Source organism: Eleutherodactylus coqui, chromosome 9 (assembly GCF_035609145.1).
Source record: "Eleutherodactylus coqui strain aEleCoq1 chromosome 9, aEleCoq1.hap1, whole genome shotgun sequence".
NCBI classification, from domain to species: domain Eukaryota; kingdom Metazoa; phylum Chordata; class Amphibia; order Anura; family Eleutherodactylidae; genus Eleutherodactylus; species Eleutherodactylus coqui.
This window is the reverse complement of record NC_089845.1, coordinates 112,069,752-112,090,960: the sequence shown is the minus strand read 5'-3', so window position 1 is coordinate 112,090,960 and position 21,209 is coordinate 112,069,752. Positions and strand designations below refer to the sequence as shown.

Sequence of the window (21,209 nt, the reverse complement as noted above, 5' to 3'; positions counted from 1 at the left end):
AAGCATCACACAGCGTGTTAGCAAATGGGAGAGACTGCAGGGTATGTTCGCATAGACACGGTACACCGCCTTGATTTAAATGGCTATTTAGCCTAATGAGTTGAAGATGGGCTCTTTTCCTAGCAGAATTGTGCAGGGTTCCATGCATCCCGTTGCGCTTTTGCACCTCCTCATCGACTTCTATGGGGCCTTTTGGTGTGCAAATGCACACAAAATAGAGCAGGTTCTAATTTTTTCTGTGTTCAAGAAATGGGCATGCAAAAATTGGAAATGTAAGTGAACCCATTCTATTCTCTGCCTATTGCACATGCAAGTATCTCCCTAAAACCAACTTATTATGTCACAATAGCTTACCTAACTTGTGATATCTCATTTGATAGAAACACAATTGTTTTGAACATTTTTGTATTTAGTAGTAGGGAACACAGGAAATACATTACAATTATATTGCAACAGAATAATTTTGAGGGCTTCCGTACCTCTTGTATGCGTAACATGATAGAAACACAATTGTGATGTCACCGCAGATTGCCTAAAAGCCACATGTAGTGACACAGTGGCTCTTCAGGCTAAAACAGTTATGATATCACAATAGATTATGACTGGAAGCCACTTGTGATGTCACTACAGCATATCTGATGGAAACACAGGTGTGATGTCAGAGCAGCTTACCCTATGAAATAAATCATCACTGTGCTGTCACAGCAGCTTAAGGACTAAAACCCACTTGTGATGTAGCAGTAGTTTTCCTGACAAACAGTTGTGATGTCACAGTAGTTGCCTAATGGTAATACAGTTCACAACATAAAACACACTTGTGATGTCACAGTAAAAAGCTGTTGATAGATTTTTGCGATGTCACAACTTCCTTCCATACTGAAACACTCCTCTGCATCAGAGTTAGACCCCAACAACTGAGGCATTTGAGCAAAAACAGTATGTGACTGCTTATTTAATGATAGTGGAGTGCTAGCTGTAAGCCATTTGATTAATTGCTCAGCACGAAATTCCTCAGTATTGTACCTGTCTGAGTATTTCTAAGACATGGATACCAAGGTGATCTAACCCTTTACATGCTATCTAATGGACAGTAAAAGCCAATATTATTTTTAATTAATGTTCACCTAAACTGTCTTTTCAATATAAGTGTGTACATGAGGAATAACACTATTTCTGACCATTATATGACTCATATTTTTCACTTGTATTCTCAGTTTACCCTGAACTGGTGGGTGTAGGCTAGCTGCTTTGATGTCTCCTGTACACTGCACTTGAGAACAGGAGATCCTGCTCCCTATCACTTGTATACAAAGAAGCACTGAGCAGTGTAAATGTAAATCCTGTAGCTGTGAAACAGTAAAACACTTATTAGCTGCTGCAGCGTATCTGTGTCTCTCTGCTTCTCCCTCACTCAGCTCCTCCTCCCTTTGAAAGTAATTGGGGTATATTATTATTGACATGCTGCTAAAGCTTGTTAACAAATGTCCCGAGGGAAGTGGCACAGTGAAGTGTGGTAGTCTATGACTGGGCTTTGGGTACCAGGCCTGAAACAGCTACCTGTCTTGGAGGAGCTGCAGAGAGAATACAGAATACCGACCTTGTAAACATTAAAGACTGTGCTTTACAGCTGTGGGCATTTAGCCAGTTTCTGCACCTCGTAAAGAACAACTTCTGCATTAGCCAGAACGTTTGTCCATTCACTATGCGATACTTTGTATCTAGCCAAGTCTTCAGTTTACATGTCCCCCCCGCCCTTCCCACGGACGTCTATGATCAGCATGTAATCTGATTTGTCACTGAGTGTCCATTTTGTCTAACAAGACGTATTTTAGCAGTTTTTCAGAGCAAGTGAGCTATTTAGGAGAGGGGGGACTATTTATTAGAGTTGTGTGACAAATAGAAAAACACTTAACAGCCAGGCAAGTGATGAAATAAAATAGACAGCATACTCACCTTTCTTCGGCTTACCCCAGGACCCAGCTGACTGCCTCCCGCTGCCCCGTCGTCTACTGCCGGAAGACATGTGTTGTGGCCAATCAGAGGCCGCAGCATCACAGTCCCTAACTCCTGACATCAGCACTCACACCCTGGGTGCCATGATTACAGGAGTTCAAGACTGCGATGCTACGGCCTCTGATTGGCCACAGTGGTCACCTAACTTCCGCCAGTGTTGGATGGGGCAGCAGGAGGCGTTCAGCTGGGTCCCGGGGGGACCGAAGACAGGTGAGTATGCTGCCTTTATTTTTTTTTTTTATCACTTGCCTGGCCTTTAAAATTCTTTTTCTATTTCTCACACATCCCCTTTAAAGCAGCAGCAGGTACTCCTGCCTGAAGGGTCCTTGAAGCATGCTGTTGTATTCTGTAAGCTAAAACATGTCACTTTGACATACGTTTTTGTACAGTTCCTCAAAGACACCTATTTTTAGCATAAGGAGCAGTGTACAGCAACAAAGGATATATGACATACGCCCTTTTGCATAAGGAAAGTCAATGAATGAATGAATGAATGAATGAAAGGCAAAAGTTTCTATACCTTTTTTAATCCGTAGACCTGTCCGGAGAGCTGACAAGTCCTTTACTAACCCAAATAAGCAGGATCATAAGCTGATGGCACCCATTGTATATGTCTGTGTATATATTTTACATTCTGCCGTACCCCCACGGACACAGTAAGAGCTTAGTACATAGAGCCGAGTGACATCACTTTGCTGTAGGCAGTTTTCCTGCATATGCCAGCTTGTTCTCTTCAATGTCCTCAGTAGCACTGAACATATTTGTCCCTTAGCAATGGAGGCTGTAATTAATGTATATGATTGTATGACTGTACATTCCCCTACATGTTTATGGGGCATTGCATTAGAACTTCAACCCTGCCACGCATACATATGGCAAAGCGAAATATCTTAACTTGCCTTTAATATCACTTATGTACAACTGGTCCCTGACCTAAATAATATTCACCCAAGGGAAAGTATTTGATCTCACAATGCGGTCTAATTCCATGCCTATAGATGTGGAGTACCCCGAATAGTTAGTTTATATTTCTTGCATGATTTGCTCTAACACGCGCACACATGGGTGCTATTGAACCAATGGTTCTTACCTTAGCTTGACTCTTGAGGCTCTGTTTAGACGAGCCGATTCTCGTTTGAACGAGCGAATGATGTCGCCGCTAACTCATTCGCCCTCGCGCAGCCCGTTTAGTCCAGCAGATACATTGTTGCCCTGTTCAGAGGAGCGTCATTCGGTATTGTTCAGTCGTCCACATTGGCTGTATAAGTAAATGGGAAGGACTGCAGATTTGTCTTGCGGACCCTTTTGTCCAGAAAACGCATCGCAGCATGCTCCATTTCCGTGTGGTTCCTGCACGGACGGCTTCCATTTAAGTCAATGGAAGCCGTCCCATCCGCGGCCCATCCGCAGCTGACACCACCGGCGGACCGCAGATCCTGCGGTTAAGCAGTAGATTTTCTAAAATAGTGCGGTAAAGCAGTAGATTATTATTATTTTTTTAAATCTCTACTGCACATGTCCAACAGCGAGTCGTGCGGACCATCCGCAGTACAGAAAACCCAGAAGTACAGAGGTCTGCGCTGACACCGCAGCCTGCTCGCAAAGGTATGCAGGGTCCTCGGCCGCAGGCAGGGTGGGATTCTGCAGAAATGTCACGTGTCACTTAAATAGCAGTAGAAACTACAATATGGCCATAACAGGTTTACCCAGAGGCTCATGACAGTATCCACTATACTACAGGAAGTTATTCAGACAAAGGCTGTTGACAAAGGCTTTTGCCGAAACGCGTTCAGCGTGCACTTGTGAGCTGTATGCTTTATTTTATTCAATAAAGAAGGAAATTTTTAACGGTAGCAGCTCCCCTCTATCTCTATTTTCTGCTCATATAGTTATTCAGAACACTTCATGAGCATTGCTTTAAAAAGGGTGTATTGTACCATGAAGGCAGTCCAGGCAGCTGCAATGGGGCTCCTGAAGAGAGGGGCCCAACTCAGGTTGGCTGCATCCTCCATTCCCAATGGGTTGTGAGAACCAGGAACTTCAATATTAGCAAACAGGGAGTTGGGAATCAGCCAGAGCCTGGTGTTCTCAGCTATGAGATTAGTATTTTCTATGGGACGATTTATTATTTGCACGAGCGAACGATGACAGAGTTCACTCATGCAGCCTGTCTGTACGTGCAGATTAGTCATTCACTCACAAATCGATCAGTCATTCACATTCACTGTACCAGTGAATGAGAATGCCTGAACTATCAGTATTTAAACTGAACGATTAGCGAACGGGCCAGCGATGATTTCCATGCCTGCAGAAAACGAACAATGAATGATAAACAAACCATGTATCGTTCACCTTTTGATCCTTGGCTGTGTTTACACTGATTACCATTTCTTTTCATTTAAACGATGTATTGAACGATAATCATTCCGTGTAAAAGCTCCTTTAACCTCTATACATGCGCCACTTTGAAACACAACCGATTTGGGATATATCAAGGAGTTGCCGAAATTATTGTATAAAGGGTATGTGCACCTTTTCAACCATTTTTCTTAAAGGAGTTGTACCAGAATTACAAGTTATCCCCTATGCACAAATAGTATTCATTAATCTATTACTGTTTTGTGTATACAGGTCTTGTGCAGACCTATGTGTGCCAGGAAGATGCTGCGGCTTCTCCATAGTTAGCAGGTACAAACCCAGTATGTAACCTGATCCATGTGTCACAAGGAATCCCCAATGAGCTCTTAACTTGCAGCTCCACAAGAAGGCATATCAGAGAAAGCATGTCTTGAAAAAAATTAAACAAACAATGGGCAATTAGCCAACAATGTAATGTAATTTGAGCCTCATTGAGTATACATATATGTATCATTTCATGACAAAGATGCACACCCCCTTTAAATAATTTGCTGACATGTTCTAAATAGTAGATCCAAACCAGGAGCTATCAGGATCAATAAATAGTTAGTAGAATATATTCAGCATATTATGTCTCTGGTGTCTAACCTTTTTTTACATGTCTTCCCGCATGCCTTGAGTCATACATAAATAAAAAAGCTAACATGTTCACATATGTACCATAGTCACCATGAGGCGATCCATGAGAGCTTCACGTCAGGCAGCACTCTACCACGGCTGCAGCGTAGGAAGCACATCAGGACATATACAGTTTGTCAAAGCACTTTTCCAGTTGAACTTGCGCAAATATGTGTGACTAATTAATGCCAGAAAGTTTTATGAACTCCCCCGATATACTCAAGTTTGTGATTCTCTTTCACAGTCTCACAGTAAGGAATCAAGAAGATGAGAGGACAAGAAGGTCTTCTAATGAAATCAGAGGTGCCGGCATACCAAACTGTGAAGAAAGGCAAGTAGCAGCCTGTTGTGCGTTGAGCAGTAAAGTAAACAGAAATGGCCAGCATGTTAATGTCAATATTTTTGGAAGAGAAGGTTCACTATAAATTATATGAGTCAGTTATCTTTGCATGAGTGTATATATGTATGAGCTGTCAAGCATATTGCCCTCCGGACTCAAACTCCCGGAGCAGGCTCAGCTTCTCCCGCTGTTGGCAACATTTAAGTTGTAGCATTTGTTTTCAGAATAGTATACAATTCTAAGCTGAGGGCAATTCTTGTACATGGTGTGGGGGGAGGTCAATGTTGGACTGGCTCATCGGATCACTGGAGGAACCTCTGGTGGGCCCCGGCACTAACTTGTACTCTGCGTAGATTAGCCAGGTGTTACGTTCGTGTGAGCAACTGAGCAGCGGGCCCACATGAACATTACTCAAAAACATAGGTTAGGGGAAACTGACCCTGTGCTGCAGGGAAGATGACAAGGCCCTACCTACACAGCAGGGCTATCGCCTCAATAAAGGAGGCCCCACGCTGGAACCTCGACCCTGGTCTCCCTGAAAGGGTGATATGTGCAACCAGGTGAAACAGACACATTAAATGCACAAACTCACTTACTTCACAACCTCGCACACTAAAGCAGATGGTAAAACTGAATATAAAAGCGAGGGATAAGTTCATACATTGGCCAATGGACTTAAGCTGCAAGGCCCCGACAAGGCTCCACGTGTCTTGCAGTCCCTACTCTAGCAAGACACTAAACAGACAGCACAGGACGCTACGCACACAGCATGCTGCAAGCTGACCACACACTACTCACACAGCAGACAAGGAAATACAGCTTCCTCATTGCAGAGGGGCTTAGGTATATATCTATACCCAGACCCAGGGGATTGGCTGACCTGAACGACCACACCCAGCCAGCTCAATTAACCCTAAGCCTCAGGTGTGCTCCTGGAACCCTGTAGAACAGCGAACTCCAGCAGCACAACCTAACACCAGGTATTGATGATGAAATCAAGCCTTGACCAATCAGCAACAGGGTTCTTTTCTGCTCTGTTCCTGATTTATGAGTGCATAGTTGCAAAATTGCACTACATAGGAAGCCCGTTCTCTGTCTATCTAGAATTCTTGTCGTTACTTTTTATGATATCAGTGATACATTAATGCCAATAGTAAAGTAATCTTTACCAAACAAAACAAATCTATAAATTACAACTCATGGATCTATTTCTCCATTATTGCACCCTGCGTTATATACCATTAACCGGTCATTCTTCTCCTACCCCATCGGGTTTTCCCCCAAAAGTCATGTGTTGCATATGCTGGTCAGAAAATCCAGAGGGTGTCACATTGGCCTATTATAACAGAAAAGGAAAAGGCACCATTACGTCCCCCTGAATGAACTACGTGACTTCTGGGGAAATTTGTCATGGCAGGAGACGAATGACCAGCTGATGACATATTATGAATACAATAGTGGAGAGTAGGAGGAATTAGTCTACAAGTTGGGGCCCCCTTATCAGGGCAGATGATCTATTTGTAGATAGACAATAGTATAGGGTGTGACTATGGATAAGTATACCAATCCTGGTCTCCTACACCTCTCGACTGCTTATTATATACATTATATGCCTCAGTCATGGTCAACCAACAGCAGCAGTTGCAAGAGGTTGACAGATTTGTTAATTTATGGTAGTATAATTACCAATGACGGGGATGCCGACCGAACATATTGTCCAGCATTTGTATTGGGATGCCAAAAGGAGGAGGAGGAGCTAAGTCCAAGTAAGTTACTCTGGTCTGTACTGATTGACTTCAGGGATCCGTTAATATTAATTCCGTTTGATGTATCCGCATATATATCTCTATCTGCAGGACAATCATGAGTTGTGACTAGAAATAGATCCATGAATATAAGTTCTTCTGATATACCAGTATGTATTTATTTCTATCTGCAGAACATTATTTGTTGTGAATAGTTATTGTATCTTGGGTTTTCATTATTTGGAGCTCTGATAGGTCACCCTTCATACTTAGGATATATCTGGTAATTATATAACCACCTGTTTATTGATGAAATATTATATAGGACTCTCTTAATGCATATTTGATAACATTTTTATTTTTTTGGTACAGATTATGAATGTAGAACCCCAATTTGGTATTTTGCCCCATTTGCTGTTTGGTTTGACCAGTAGTAAAGGATTTGATTAGCTCTACCACTGTTGGGTTGGTCTAACAACGCCATAAGGGTATAATCACTCCTTATGGTCATATCTGCATTTAGCCACAATTTTGTGAAAATTCCAGTAAAGACTACAATATGACTATTACACACTGCAGTCATACTTCACTTTTTTTGCAGCGGATTTTACAACATTGTCACGAAACCACAGTGTTTTTGGCTGCAAAGTAAGCGTGCTGTATGAATTGATACTTATGACTGCAACTGTGCCCAGCTTGGAGTAAGGCTGCATTCCTACGAACGTATATCGGCTCGGTTTTCACGCCGAGCCGATATACGTCGTCCTCATCTGCAAGGGGGGGGGGGGAGGATGGAAGAGCCAGGAGCAGGAACTGAGCTCCCGCCCCCTCTCTGGCTCCTCTCCGCCCCTCTGCACTATTTGCAATGAAAGGTGTCTGGATGGGGGCGGGGCTAAGTTCCGAGTATTAGTCCCAGCCCCGTTCCGCCTCTCCCCATTGCAAATAGTGCAGAGGGGCGGAGAGGAGGCAGAGAGGGGGCGGGAGCTCAGTTCCTGCTCCTGGCTCTTCCATCCTCTCCCCCCCCCCCGACGTATATCGGCTCGGCGTGAAAACCGAGCCGATATACGTTCGTGGGAATGCAGCCTAATACTGTAGATACAGACACAAGGACCAAAGTGTCCCTGTGTCTGGAATTAATACCATTTCTCTTCAGTACAAGCGGCTAACTGGTCTAATAAATATAAAGTATAATATGCCTACAGAGCTCAATCTATATTGGTGGCCTAAATAATCAGCCAATTAAAATAATTAAAGGAGTTGTATGACAGTAAATAACATGGCTGATTTCTTCTAGTAATAGTAGTACTCTTCTTCATGGGCAGTGTGTAATACCAGCAGAGCCTGTTGACAAGAGTCCGACTGGAAGAAATGAGCCGCGCTTTTAGGTTGTCATACAACTTCTTTAATTGCTTACTCATACAGTCTCGTTAATGGGACAGACACTTCTCAGAGCTGATTTCTGGTCTTACAGCGTTACGGTACCAGTGTGTTAACTAACATTAAGTAAATTTTGACTTTCTGTTCCCTTTAGTCCGACTCCTACACTTGAAGATGTCTACTCTTGGGGCCAGTCATTTGACAAACTTATGAATACTCCTGCCGGGAGAAATGCTTTTCGGGAATTTCTCAGGACGGAATTCAGTGAAGAGAATATGCTTTTCTGGATGGCTTGTGAGGACCTGAAAAAGGAAGCCAACAAAAATGTGATAGAAGAGAAAGCCCGACTAATATACGAGGACTACATCTCCATTTTATCTCCAAAAGAGGTACATTCTGCTTAAAGAGGTTATCCAACCTTTGAAAATTAATGGTCCATCCTCAGGAAAGGCCATCAATATCTGATTGGTGGTAGTCCATTGCTCAAAATCGCCACCGATCGGCTAGTTGAAGGGGACGTGGCACTCATGCGAGCACTGCAGCCTTTCAATATTTACATCTGAGCCTGATCCTGGCCATGTTTAGAACAGCCACAGGTAGTTAAAATGTAGTATAATGCAATACTATAGTATTGCATTATACCGTATAAGCGATCAGACAATGGCAAGTCCAAGTCCTTTATGGGGACTAATAAAAAAGGATAAAACATTTAAATTATTGTAAAAATAAAGAATATTAACCCCTTTCCGCCACAGGACGTACCGGTACGTCCTGGGAGCCTGGTACTTCCCGCAACAGGACGTACCGGTACGTCCTAGGGATAGCGCGAGATCACATATGATCCCGCAGCGGGAACCGGCTGTCAGTCACAGCCGGCGTCCTGCTGCAACAGCGGGGGGGCATCGGAGATCTAAGTAGATCGCGGCAGGGAAAGAGTTCACAGAGGGACCGCACTCCCGGTACACCTGGGGATAGCGCGAGATCACATATGATCCCGCAGCGGGAACCGGCTGTCAGTCACAGCCGGCGTCCTGCTGCAACAGCGGGGGGGCATCGGAGATCTAAGTAGATCGCGGCAGGGAAAGAGTTCACAGAGGGACCGCACTCCCGGTACACCTGGGGATAGCGCGAGATCACATATGATCCCGCGCTATCCCGCAGCGGGAGCCGGCTGTCAGTCACAGCCGGCGTCTCGCTGTTAACCCCATCCCTGCCGCGATCTAAGTAGATCGCGGCAGGAAAAGAGTTCACAGAGGGACTGCACTCCCTCTGTGTCTCCGGCCGGCACTCGCGATGTCATCGCGAGAGCCCGGCCTGTCACCATGGCAACAGGACGCCAGGCACTGGCATCCTATATTGCCTATGATCGCTGTATAAGCGATAAGGCATGGCAGAGCAGTAGCTCTGCCATGCCTTATGACAGCGATCATAGGCACAGTGCTGCAAGTCCCGCAGAGGAACTCAAATAGTGTAAAAAAAAAAGAAACGAAAAATGTAAAAAAAAACCCCTTTTTTATGCTTTTTCTAATATTAGCATAAAAAAAGGGAAAAAAATTAAAACCCCACATATTGGGTATTGATGCGTCCATAACGACGTGTACAAAAAGTTGAAAGTGCTTTTTATTTTGTATGGCAAAAAGCGTAACAAAAAACGCTAAAAAACAGAGGCAAAATGCTAATTTTTAGCATTTTGTCTCCCAAAAAATGCAATAAAAGTGATCAAAAAAGCCGTACATTCTCCAAAATGGAACCAGCAAAAACTACAGCTCGTCTCGCAAAAAATAAGCCCTTATAGAGCTCCTTACATAGAAAAATAAAAAAAGTTACAGGACTTTGAATGCAGCTATAGAGAAAAATTTTTTTTCCAAAAAAAGTGTTTTTATTGCAAAAAAGTGTAAAACCCTAAAAAAATATAAGAATTTTGGTATCGTTGTAACCGTACCGACCCACAGAAAAAATTTAGTGTGTCATTTATGCTGCATGATTAACGCTGTAAGAAAAATAAAAAAATCTATGGCAGAATTGATGCGTTTTCTCTCCCTGTTATAAAAAAAATAATAAAAGTTTTACAATATAGTCAAATGTACCCAAAAGTGGCACCGATAAAAACTACAGCTCGCCACGCAAAAAACAAGCCCTTATGAGGCCGCGTCGACGAAAAAATAAAAACGTTATGGCTTTTGAAAAATGGAGATGGAAAAATACCAAAAAATCGCTTGGTCCTCAACGCCAAAATAGGCCATGCCATTAAGGGGTTAAAAAGTAAAAAAAAAAAACCTTATCCAAGTTTCACATCCCAAAAAGTAAAAGAAATAAAAATGAAAGAATAAAAATTGGTATTCCTACATCCATAACAGTTCAGTTTTGTTAGAATATCACATTTTTATTCCTCCATGATTAATGTTCCGTCATAACAAAAAAATACATAATGGCAGAATTGGGCTTTTTTGATCACCCCGTCTCTGAGAAAAAATTGAATAAAAAGTCTTATGTTCCCCAAAATGGTACCATTACAAACTCGCCCTGCCAGAAAAGTAAAAAAAGTTCTGAAGGTTAAATAATAGCGACAGAAAGCAATTCTTTATTCTTTTTAAAGCCATTTTAATTTTTTTATGCATTAATATATAAACAAAACTGTATACATTTGGTATCTCTGTACTCATACTGACCCCCACCTCCCAAAATGGTGCAATTGTAGATTTTTTTTTCCCACTTCGTCCCACATAGAAATTTTGAAAACTCTTCAATACATTATACGGTACATTAAATGGTACCACTGAAAAATACAACTTGTACTGTAAGAAACTATCCCTCATGTAGATATGGAATCTGAAAAATAAAAAAGTGAGGATTTTTTTGAACGTGGGAATACCAGAATTGCAGAATGTGACCTGGACACAGGCACATCAATGAGCCTTGGTCATGACAGGGTTAATCTACCTGTAAATGCCTATGATTTAACACAGAGGCATCTGCGGAGAATATCTCCATACAGAGTATAATGGAGCGGACAATTAATTTTCAGTTACATTCATATGGGTTCTGACAGAAAAATATAATGGCCTGCTGCATCAGACACCACATGTATGCTGTCCTTCATACATACATAGCTGTACAGACGCCATGCACAGGCTTTGCCCTGTGTGGGGCCAATAATGATTTTGTAACTTCCAAACAGAACAGTGTGATCTCTGATAAGGCTGACAGATATACAGTACTGTGCAAAAGTGTTAGGCAGGTATGAAAAAATGCTGGAAATTAAGAATATTTTCAAAAATAGAAGTGTTAATAGTTTATGCTTGTCAATTAGCAAAATGCAAAGTGAATGAATAAAAGTGAAATCTGAAATCAATATTTGGTGTGACCGCCCTTTGCCTACAAAACAGCATCAATTCTTCTAGGTACTCTTGCACAAAGTTAGGGAATTTATAGAATTCTAGTCATGCGTATGATTAACTAATTATATACCAAGCAGGTGATAATCATTCTTTTCAGATGTAGGTTGAAATACAATCCTTAACTAAGACAGAAACAGCTGTGTAGGAAGCCTAAAATTGGGTGAGAAACAGCCAAACTTTGATACAAAGGTGAGGTTGTGGAAGACAGTTTCTTGTCACAGGTTATACACCATGGCAAGACGGAGCACAACAACAAGGTAGTTATACTGCATCTGTAAGGTCTCTCCCATGCAAAGATTTCAAAGTAGAGCGGGCTTTCAAGATGTGCTGCTGTTCAAGCTCTTTTGAGGAAGCACAAAAAAATAGGCAACGTTGAAGACCATAAATGTCGTGGCAGGTGAAGGAAACTTAGTGTGGCATTAGAAAGACACATCATACTTACTTTACTTTGAAATCGGAAGATGCCCAGCAGTGCCATCAGCTAAAACTCGCAGAAACCAAAAGGACCCAAGGTACTCCCATCTGCTATTCGGAGATGTCTGGCTAGAAGTGGTCTTCATGGAAGATTTGTGCCCAAAAAGCCATACCTTTGACGTAGAAACAAGGCCAAGCCACTCAGCTATGGACGAAAACATAGGAACAGGGGTGCAGAAAAATGGCAGCAGTGCTCTGGACTGATGAGCCAATCTGTGAAATATTTGACTGTAACAGAAGGCAGTTTGTGGAGGTCCCTTACAAGTTTGGAGGTTCTTTGTAAGTTTGGGGCTGCAAGTTTTCAGCAAATAGAGTTGGAGATTTGGTCAGGATTAATGGTGTCTTCAATGCTGAAAAATACAGGCAGATACTTATCCAGCATATAATACTATCAGGGAGGCATCTGATTTGCTTCACATTTATTCTGCAGCAGGACGACCCCGAACATCTAGCCAATGTCATTGAGAACTACAGTGACTCCAGAAAGTCTTCTAACTAGAGATGAGCGAACCTACTCGGCCACGCCCCTTTTTCGCCCGAGTGCCGCGATTTTCGAGTACTTCCGTACTCGGGTGAAAAGATTCGAGGGGCACTGTGGGTGAGTGGGGGGTTGCAGCGGGGAGTGGGGGTGGGGGGTGGGAGAGAGAGAGGGCTCCCCCCTGTTCCCCGCTGCTACCCCCCGCTCCGCCACGCATCCCCCCGGCGCCTCCCAAATCTTTTCACCCGAGTACGGAAGTACTCGAAAATCACGGTGCTCGATCGAGTAATTACTCAAAACGAGTATATTCGCTCATCTCTACTTCTAACCCTTTCACTTTTTTACATTTTGTTATGTTGTGGCCTTATGCAAATAAAAAAAAATCTGATTTTTTTTTTTTCCCTCGTCATTCTGCATTCAATACCTCATAATGACAAAGTGAAAACAGAATGTTAGAAATCTTTGTAAATTTAAAGAAAATGAAAAGTTAACATTTTCCATTGACAAACGTATTCATAGCCCTTGCTATGACACTTGAAATTTAGCTCCCGGGTTCTCTCATTTCATGATCATCTTTGAGATGTTTCTACACCTTGATTGGAGTCGTCTGTGGTAAATTCAGTTGATTGGACATAGTTTTAAAAGATACACCCCTGTCCATATAAAATGTCACAGCTCACAGTGCATATCAGAGCCAAAACCAAGCTATGAGGAGGAAAGAGCTGCCTGTAGAGCTCAGAGACATAATTGTGTGGAGGCACCAATCTGGAGGCAGCTACAAAAAAATGCTCTGCTGCACTGAAAGTTCTTAAGAGTACAGCGGCCTCCATAATTCTTAAATTGAAGAAGTTTGGAACAACCACGACTCTTCCTAGAGCTGCTGACCCACCAATCTAAGTAATTGGGGAAGAAGGTTCTTCGTAAGAGAGGCGATCAAGAACTAATGGTCACTCTGGCTGAGCTCCAAAGATCCTGTGTGCAGATAGGGAGACTGGTCAGGGTTGATGGAAGGTTGAATGGAGCAAAGTACAGATATATTCGTAATGAAGACTATTGATTTAATTCAGACTTATCTTTTGTTCATTCACTTTATATTTTATTATTTGACAAAAACAATAAGTTGAACTGTGAAGATTTACGGCGTTCAGAGACCGTCCTGTGGGTATAAACAATTGTAAGACATTTCAGATGATCTCCATGCCAGATCCCCAAGGGGCAATTCTTATGGCCTGGTGAGAAAGAAAATAATTATTCTCAAAACAGTTTGACCTTTCAGGTATTCTATCCTCAGACAATAGAAGGTAGAATCATTAGCAGCAATCCAGATCAGACAAAGCTGTCAATCACCAGAGATTGTGGCTTATTATAGCACAGACACTTCTCTACTCACAGCGAGGGGGATCCTGGAGCGGTCTTAATTTTTTTTTTGTGCAAAGGTTACAAGGAATTAAAGAAATCCACTGTTTGTTTTTTTTTTCCAGGTCAGCCTGGACTCCAGAGTGCGAGAAGTCATCAACAGGAACATGTTGGAACCATCACAACACACGTTTGATGATGCTCAACTCCAGATCTATACCTTAATGCACAGAGACTCTTACCCACGTTTTATGAACTCTGCAATCTACAAAACCCTTCTTCAGACCTTATCGGAAACCACCGCCGAGTCTTAGTTTTGTCCACGTTTTGTGTTTTTTTTTTTAATTATTATTTTTATTGTTGTTTTTATTTATTTAAAGCAAACGGAAAAAATGGGTACTACACCTGACAGGGAGGCTAGAGCTACCATAACGTCACCTGAAAATCCTACTCAGGCATATTTTAATATGGACTATGTTACATTGTCTCCGGCTGAGGGCTCATCGCCATGCCTGTTGCAGCTAGTGATCAATTTTAGTGATATTTTCCAAATAAGAAAAAAAAAGACTGAAACCTTTTTAAATGAGATATACATATATATATATAGTAGTTGTATTTTTACTACGGTAATTAGTAATTATACAAGAGAAGAGTTACCCTGGTGGAAGTGCCTTGATGCGTTTGTCGAATTCCTAGGACTAGATTGGACTATTATGCTATGACAAAGTATATGATCTGAAAATCCACCTGTTTAATAAGAAGGTACTTCCACTTGTCTTTGGGGATATATGCTTGTGTGTATGTATATATACAGATATTCATATGTACGTACGCACAACAGACAAGCAGCGTGCCGACGGGAACAATTTCCATTGGCATAGAACAAATCTGGCTTTTTTTGTTGAAGACCAGTGATTCTAATATCATCTATTAATGTGTGAATGATTTAAAGGGTTTTCAATAAATATTCACTTTTCCAATGGGAGAATTAAAGAATAATATGGACATCTACAGAAGACAATTCTAAATTGTAATAAAGCACAATAGTTTTATCCAAAACAGTGGTTTTTTTCCATAGGAATCAGAATTAAAGGAGCACTTTGAGCAAAATGTATATTGTGTTATGTCTAGTGCACGGCCTGAAGAATGGCGCATGACACAAGGATTGTCTCTTCCGTCTTCTGCGAATCATAACACAATGTAGCAGTCTTGTTTGAAGCATTTGTTTTAAAGGGTTTTCCAAGTAGTGCCTACCGGGATACACCGGGGTCGAAGAGGAAGCCACTACTCTGACCTGTTTTGTGGCCGGCGCTAGTAATTGTAAGCACAGCTCTTATTGAAATCCATGGAGCTGCTCCTGTAATTACAAGCGCCGGCTTGGTTCATTCATCCAATAACAATATTAGGCTGTTGATTGTAGTCCTTGTGAAGACTAAATTGAGAACCTAGCAAGAAACTAGAATGCATTGCCACTCTTGATGCACTGGCTCAGTCTCTCTCTTTTAGAATTTAGGCCTCATGCTGTTCCAGGGTCTCTGCAGACCTCGATGTCCTGGCTCTTTCCTACTAATTCTTAAGTTGTTGGTCTCGTTCACTTGTCTCACTCGCTCTCAGTAATTTTTCTCTCTTCGCTTGCAGCTGGATTTGTCTGGTGGGTTTTTGTTTTTTTGGAGGCATTCGGAATCCACCACACATCTAAGTTATTGATCACAATGACTCACAAAGCTTATTTTACACAATAGGCCTCATTTATTGAAACTATAAAAAGAAAACTTTGTTGCACGAATCATCCAATCATCATTTCTCAAGCAGCTCTAATAAAATAAAAGTTGTGCCGTGATTGATTGCTATGAGCAAGAAAAAGTTGATTCCCCCCAAGTCCACAAACTCTTCATGATCTGACTTAAAATACTAAGTGTGATTGCCATCCATCAAGGCATGTAGGAGTCTATAAAGAACAAAGAAATCTACGAATTGTCACTACATACGTGTGATATTAGAGGAAGTGTATGGGAATCTGTGAGTTCTGATATCATTATCACCAGAGTATTCCCTCATCCAATTTTAATTAAGTGGAAACCAACGAGCAGTATGAATTCTGGAAGTGGTTTTTTGGCTTCTTATGAGCTGTATAGGAAGAGGCATCGGCAGAGAGATGATGTGTTTATCTGCTGTAGGATTTCTTTAAGGCCAGCTTACATAATAAGGTGAAAAGAAAGAAGTGGGCAAAGGTAGGAGTGGGTCAGGCAGTCCACCACCATGAAAGACCCATTTCATATTTAGGTAGCACTATACATTTATATTCTGCATCTTCTTTTACTTCCAGCATGTTATCTCCTCCTTCTCCCTCTCTTTAAGTAGGCTAGCAGGTGGATAGTTGGGTTTGGGTAGCTGCTTTGTTGATTCTTTTACCTGTAAGCTGGGTTCACACAGGGCAGATTTGCTGCAGAAATTCCATCCGGAATTGGGCTTTTTTGATCACCCCATCTCTGAGAGGCAAAATAACCCCTGAACATGTCTAGAACAATCTCCCATACAAGTCAGTGGGTCCCTCCTGTCCATTGTGTGAATGGCTCATATTTCTAAATATATAGCTCAGAAAAGATGGCCGACTCCATAGCCAGCTTTTCCAAGTTATTTCTTTTATATAGTTTTGGGTCCCCTGTGCTAAAAACTGTATAGAAGAAATATTCACCATGCTGCCAGACTACCACTTCAGTATCTGACCTGACACCTGACCAGAAGTCCTGTAAATCCGTCATGTGGGCTTCTAATATACAAACCCGGGCCAGGTTTAATGATACCCTGCTGGCCTCCTAGTGGTTGCAGTGGTCATGTGGGTAAAGAACCTGCTGCACCCTGAAGTAAACAGACCGCAGCAGTGGCCATCAAGCAACAGGAGGTTTTTGTTTTTTTAAAGATGTATCTGCCTTGTCCCCCTATTATCACCAATCTCTATTATAATTGGGAAACCCTTTAAATATCCCTTCACCCTCATTAACCTTTGGTTGCTCCTCGATACGGCCGTCAGTAGTCCTCTGCTCTGGTCGAGCATGCTCAGTTCATTCTGCCTTCACGGCTGATTTCGTGTTTGATTATTTTTATTTGATGTTCGATCGGCTCATTCAAGAGAAAAATCGTTTTGAAATCACATTCGCTGTTTAAGTGACTGAGAACGACCGGTATTTAAACCAAACGATTAGTGAACGAGCCAACAACGATTTTTATGCATACGTGAAATGAACGAAAAGTGAACGATTTATTATTCAGCGTTCAATTATTGTCTGTTTACACTGAACGGATATCATTCATTCATACTTGTTTGAAGCAATGTGTGTAAAAGGCCTTAAAGTGTAAATACATAGAGGGGAGGGACACAGTGCTCTGGATTCCTATTTTACAACATTAGGGAAGTTCTGGCCTTCCAACCAAACTGTTGGATTGTAGGATGACCCCCTTTAAGCTCTTGCATATAACAGTTTGGCTTCACAATACTGTCAAACCACACCAAAAAAAACAAAAACACACTTCACTCATGTCACAGAGTTACAATGACTTGGCTACATCCCTCAAGAAAAAAAAAAACTTTGCGCTTCTGTAAATTGATACTGTAAGATCCGACTCACATCATCATGGAACAAAGTACATTAATGGGGGTGGGAACTTCTTGTGCTGAACTAGCCAGAAAACACCATGCGGCACATCACATAAACAAGAGTCTCCGGCTAAAACAAGGATACAAGTTATACTGACTGCGGAGGGTACAGCACACAAAGATCCAAGAGAAAATAAAAAAGTACTCTGACTACAACCAGTTCCACATTTACCTTTTCTTGGTTCCTGTTCAAAATGTCACTTAACTGACAAGCAGAGACACCTACAGGCTACACAAGGTACTGCCCAACATAAGAGAAGACGTCTAAGTATTACTCACAATCAACATTTACTCCAACATGACGGACAATACACCGATTTCGGTTATCTGAAATGCATTGGAACAAAAGCACATAATTCTTATTTTATAGATGATGTGCATGAAGGGTCTACAAGAATTAACCCCTCAAGACAAAGGGGACACAATCTTAGAAGAAATTAACAACTCTTGTCTTCAAAGTAACTCATAAGTATTTAAAGGATATCCCAGAGAAAGCAGAACAGATAATTAGGGTGCGCCGATCTAAGAGAGGGGCGAATGAGCATATTAAAAATACCATATAAAGAAAAGCAGAAATTAGGTGGGCCGAGCATTGTAGACTGCCATCCACTCACCCAAGATATTCCAGGATTCAAGACCCATCTCTATGCACGGGTACGACCAGAGAAAGGGCTCCTGCACACTTGTGTTTTTCTTGCGTGTTTTTTTCACGCAATACGACCATGTGAATAGATACATAGATTTATCATAGAAGGCCTGAAGGTCCAACAACAATAGACAATCTCAAGTTTGGACTAAAACGAAGAGAAAGACTTCTTAATATAACTTTATTATTAAAATCAAAGCACTCCAAACAAAATGCTCAATACATAACTGGGATGTGCAGGGTCTCACACTAGGAACCAGCTGCTGGGATAAGGATTAAGATATGTGGAGTTGATATCTACTCATCACATCAGATTTAGCCATCTTGTTTCTCAAAACTCAGATGTTCTGAAAAAGACTGGTGTTAATAAAGACTCAACGCGTTTCTGTGGCGATGTAGAGACACGTCACCAGGAGTCATTTAAATAACCCGTCACCTAGTAGATACGGCGGACAGAAAAAAAAATTGGTTTGTTGTGTGTTACTTTCCAAGAGGGTCAAGCCGTGTACTGGAGACAAGCAGGTAAGCACGATAATCAGGCATCACCTGGAGGCTCACATGGGGTCCACCTTGGAATTGACCCAAAAGATGATATCACTGCACAAAAAGAACTTGTATGGTGCCAAAAAGGAGTAATTGTTGGTTAGCCGCCGATTAGGGTCGTAAATTCGGGTTTAGAAGTCTTTATGCCTTGCAGTGTGAACACACCCCAGACAACAGTTTCTGGGAAACGTGTAGCAATCTACACTAGCCTGGTCATCAAAAAGAAACAAACCACATGGAAAACCCAGTGAACAGAGGTTCCAGAGTAACCCTACAGGTCCCAGAAAGGCTGTCTAGCCCTCAGACAGCTCCGCAAGTTTTACCCACATGTAAGTGGTGGCCAACAGTATTAGAGGTGGGAGCTGGCATGTTTCCTTAACCCCCAGCAGTCCCATTAAAATTGGGGAAAGCTTTCCGGAATTATTATTTTTAATAGATTTTGAGTTTCTACCTCATGCCCATATATTTGGTGCTGAACTCTGTCGTCTTAAGTGCATTTTTAACCCCTTAGTGACAGATTTAGCTTTAAGAAACCGTATAGCATTTCCCATTCCGTATTCCTATGGTCATAACTTTTTTTTCATCCATGTAACTGTATGACTCCTTGTATTTGCGGGATGAGTTCTAGTTTTTATAGGCATTTCGGACACAATGTATTCAATGACTTGTTAATCTTTTGCTTTTCTTCCATTGTCCTCTAGTAATGTCACCATTGATTTTTGGCATACTTTTACAGCGTTCACCATATATAAATATCGCTTTAACATTATTCTATGGTCCATTACAACGCAATGCAGAGGATTTATTAGGTTATACTATTTTTGCAGAACTTTTTTTTTTTTTTTACATAAAAATATTTTTTTTTCTTTGCCATCACATTACAACGTTTTTTTTTGTCAACAATTGTATGAGGGCCTGTTTTTTGCACTATGACTTGTGGTATTCATTGGTACCATTTTTGAGGTATATACAACTTTTTTTTTTTTCAATTACTTTTCATTCCTGTTTTGGGGAAGCAAAATGATTTGGCATTTCCTTCATTATTTTCCTCTTTTATGGAATGCTGAAAAAATGTAGTATTTTATAGTACAGGTTGCTATTGATATGCCAAAATCAATTGTGTAGGGTTTTTTTGGCTCTTTTTATTCTTTCAATAATTAAAGCATTGTGTAAAGGTAAAAACAAAAAATAAAAAAACATACCAACCTTTTCTGATGATTAAAAAGCAAGTGCTCATCTTTTTACTTTTTCAGGAAAAGTAAAAAGTATCAGAGCTTGCCGGCGCTGATTGGCTGAGACAGTCAATGAAGGGCTGTGATTGGGCATCGAGCAAGCGCCGACAACCAATCACAACACTCTATTGCCAGAGCCGGGGTTCTCAAACCTGGCCTCCGGCAATAGACTTGGGAGTGCCGAGGAAGCCTGGACCAGCGGCCGCGACCCGGACTGCAGCGGCCGCGACCCGGACTGCAGCGGCCGCGACCCGGACTGCAGCGGCCGCGACCCGGACTGCAGCGGCCGCGACCCGGACTGCAGCGGCCGCGACCCGGACTGCAGCGGCCGCGACCCGGACTGCAGCGGCCGCGACCCGGACTGCAGCGGCCGCGACCCGGACTGCAGCGGCCGCGACCCGGACTGCAGCGGCCGCGACCCGGACTGCAGCGGCCGCGACCCGGACTGCAGCGGCCGCGACCCGGACTGCAGCGGCCGCGACCCGGACTGCAGCGGCCGCGACCAGGTCTGCAGCGGCCGCGACCAGGTCTGCAGCGGCCGCGACCAGGTCTGCAGCGACCAGGTCTGCAGCGACCAGGTCTGCAGCGACCAGGTCTGCAGCGACCAGGTGAGTATTGTTTTTTTTTTTCTTTTCAGCATTCTTGGCTGCGTTTTCAGCTGAGCTGAAAACGCAGCCAAAACGCTGGCATAAAGTATGCCAGCGCTGCTGAAACGGGGCGGAATCTGCAGTAACGCAGCGTTGCAAAACGCTGCGTTTCTGCAAACGCCCTGTGTGAGGGAGGCCTTAGAGTCATTTTAAAACCATGATCTTAGACACTTCATTCACTGTGTCCGATGAAAAGCTGTTCGTCTGTTGAAAAGCGGCAAGGTCTAAATGCTACATGGTGCACCAAAAGAAAAAACATTTGCACAATT

At 42.3% G+C, this 21,209-nt stretch overlaps 1 protein-coding gene across 2 annotated transcripts in view; it reads left to right on the top strand.

Moving 5' to 3' along the window:
• RGS20 (regulator of G protein signaling 20) overlaps positions 1 to 14,536 on the top strand; it is a 54,646-nt gene extending 40,110 nt beyond the window's left edge. Inside the window, exons 3-6 of one of the 2 annotated variants that reach the window (XM_066579008.1) lie at positions 4,645 to 4,701; positions 5,294 to 5,380; positions 8,666 to 8,900; positions 14,343 to 14,536. In XM_066579008.1, coding sequence (XP_066435105.1) covers positions 4,645 to 4,701; positions 5,294 to 5,380; positions 8,666 to 8,900; positions 14,343 to 14,531 — 568 coding nt within the window. In that variant the 3' untranslated portion in view covers positions 14,532 to 14,536. The remainder of the gene's footprint in view (positions 1 to 4,644; positions 4,702 to 5,293; positions 5,381 to 8,665; positions 8,901 to 14,342) is intronic. The other variant, XM_066579009.1, reaches the window with a different exon arrangement.
• Positions 14,537 to 21,209: the final 6,673 nt, after the last annotated feature.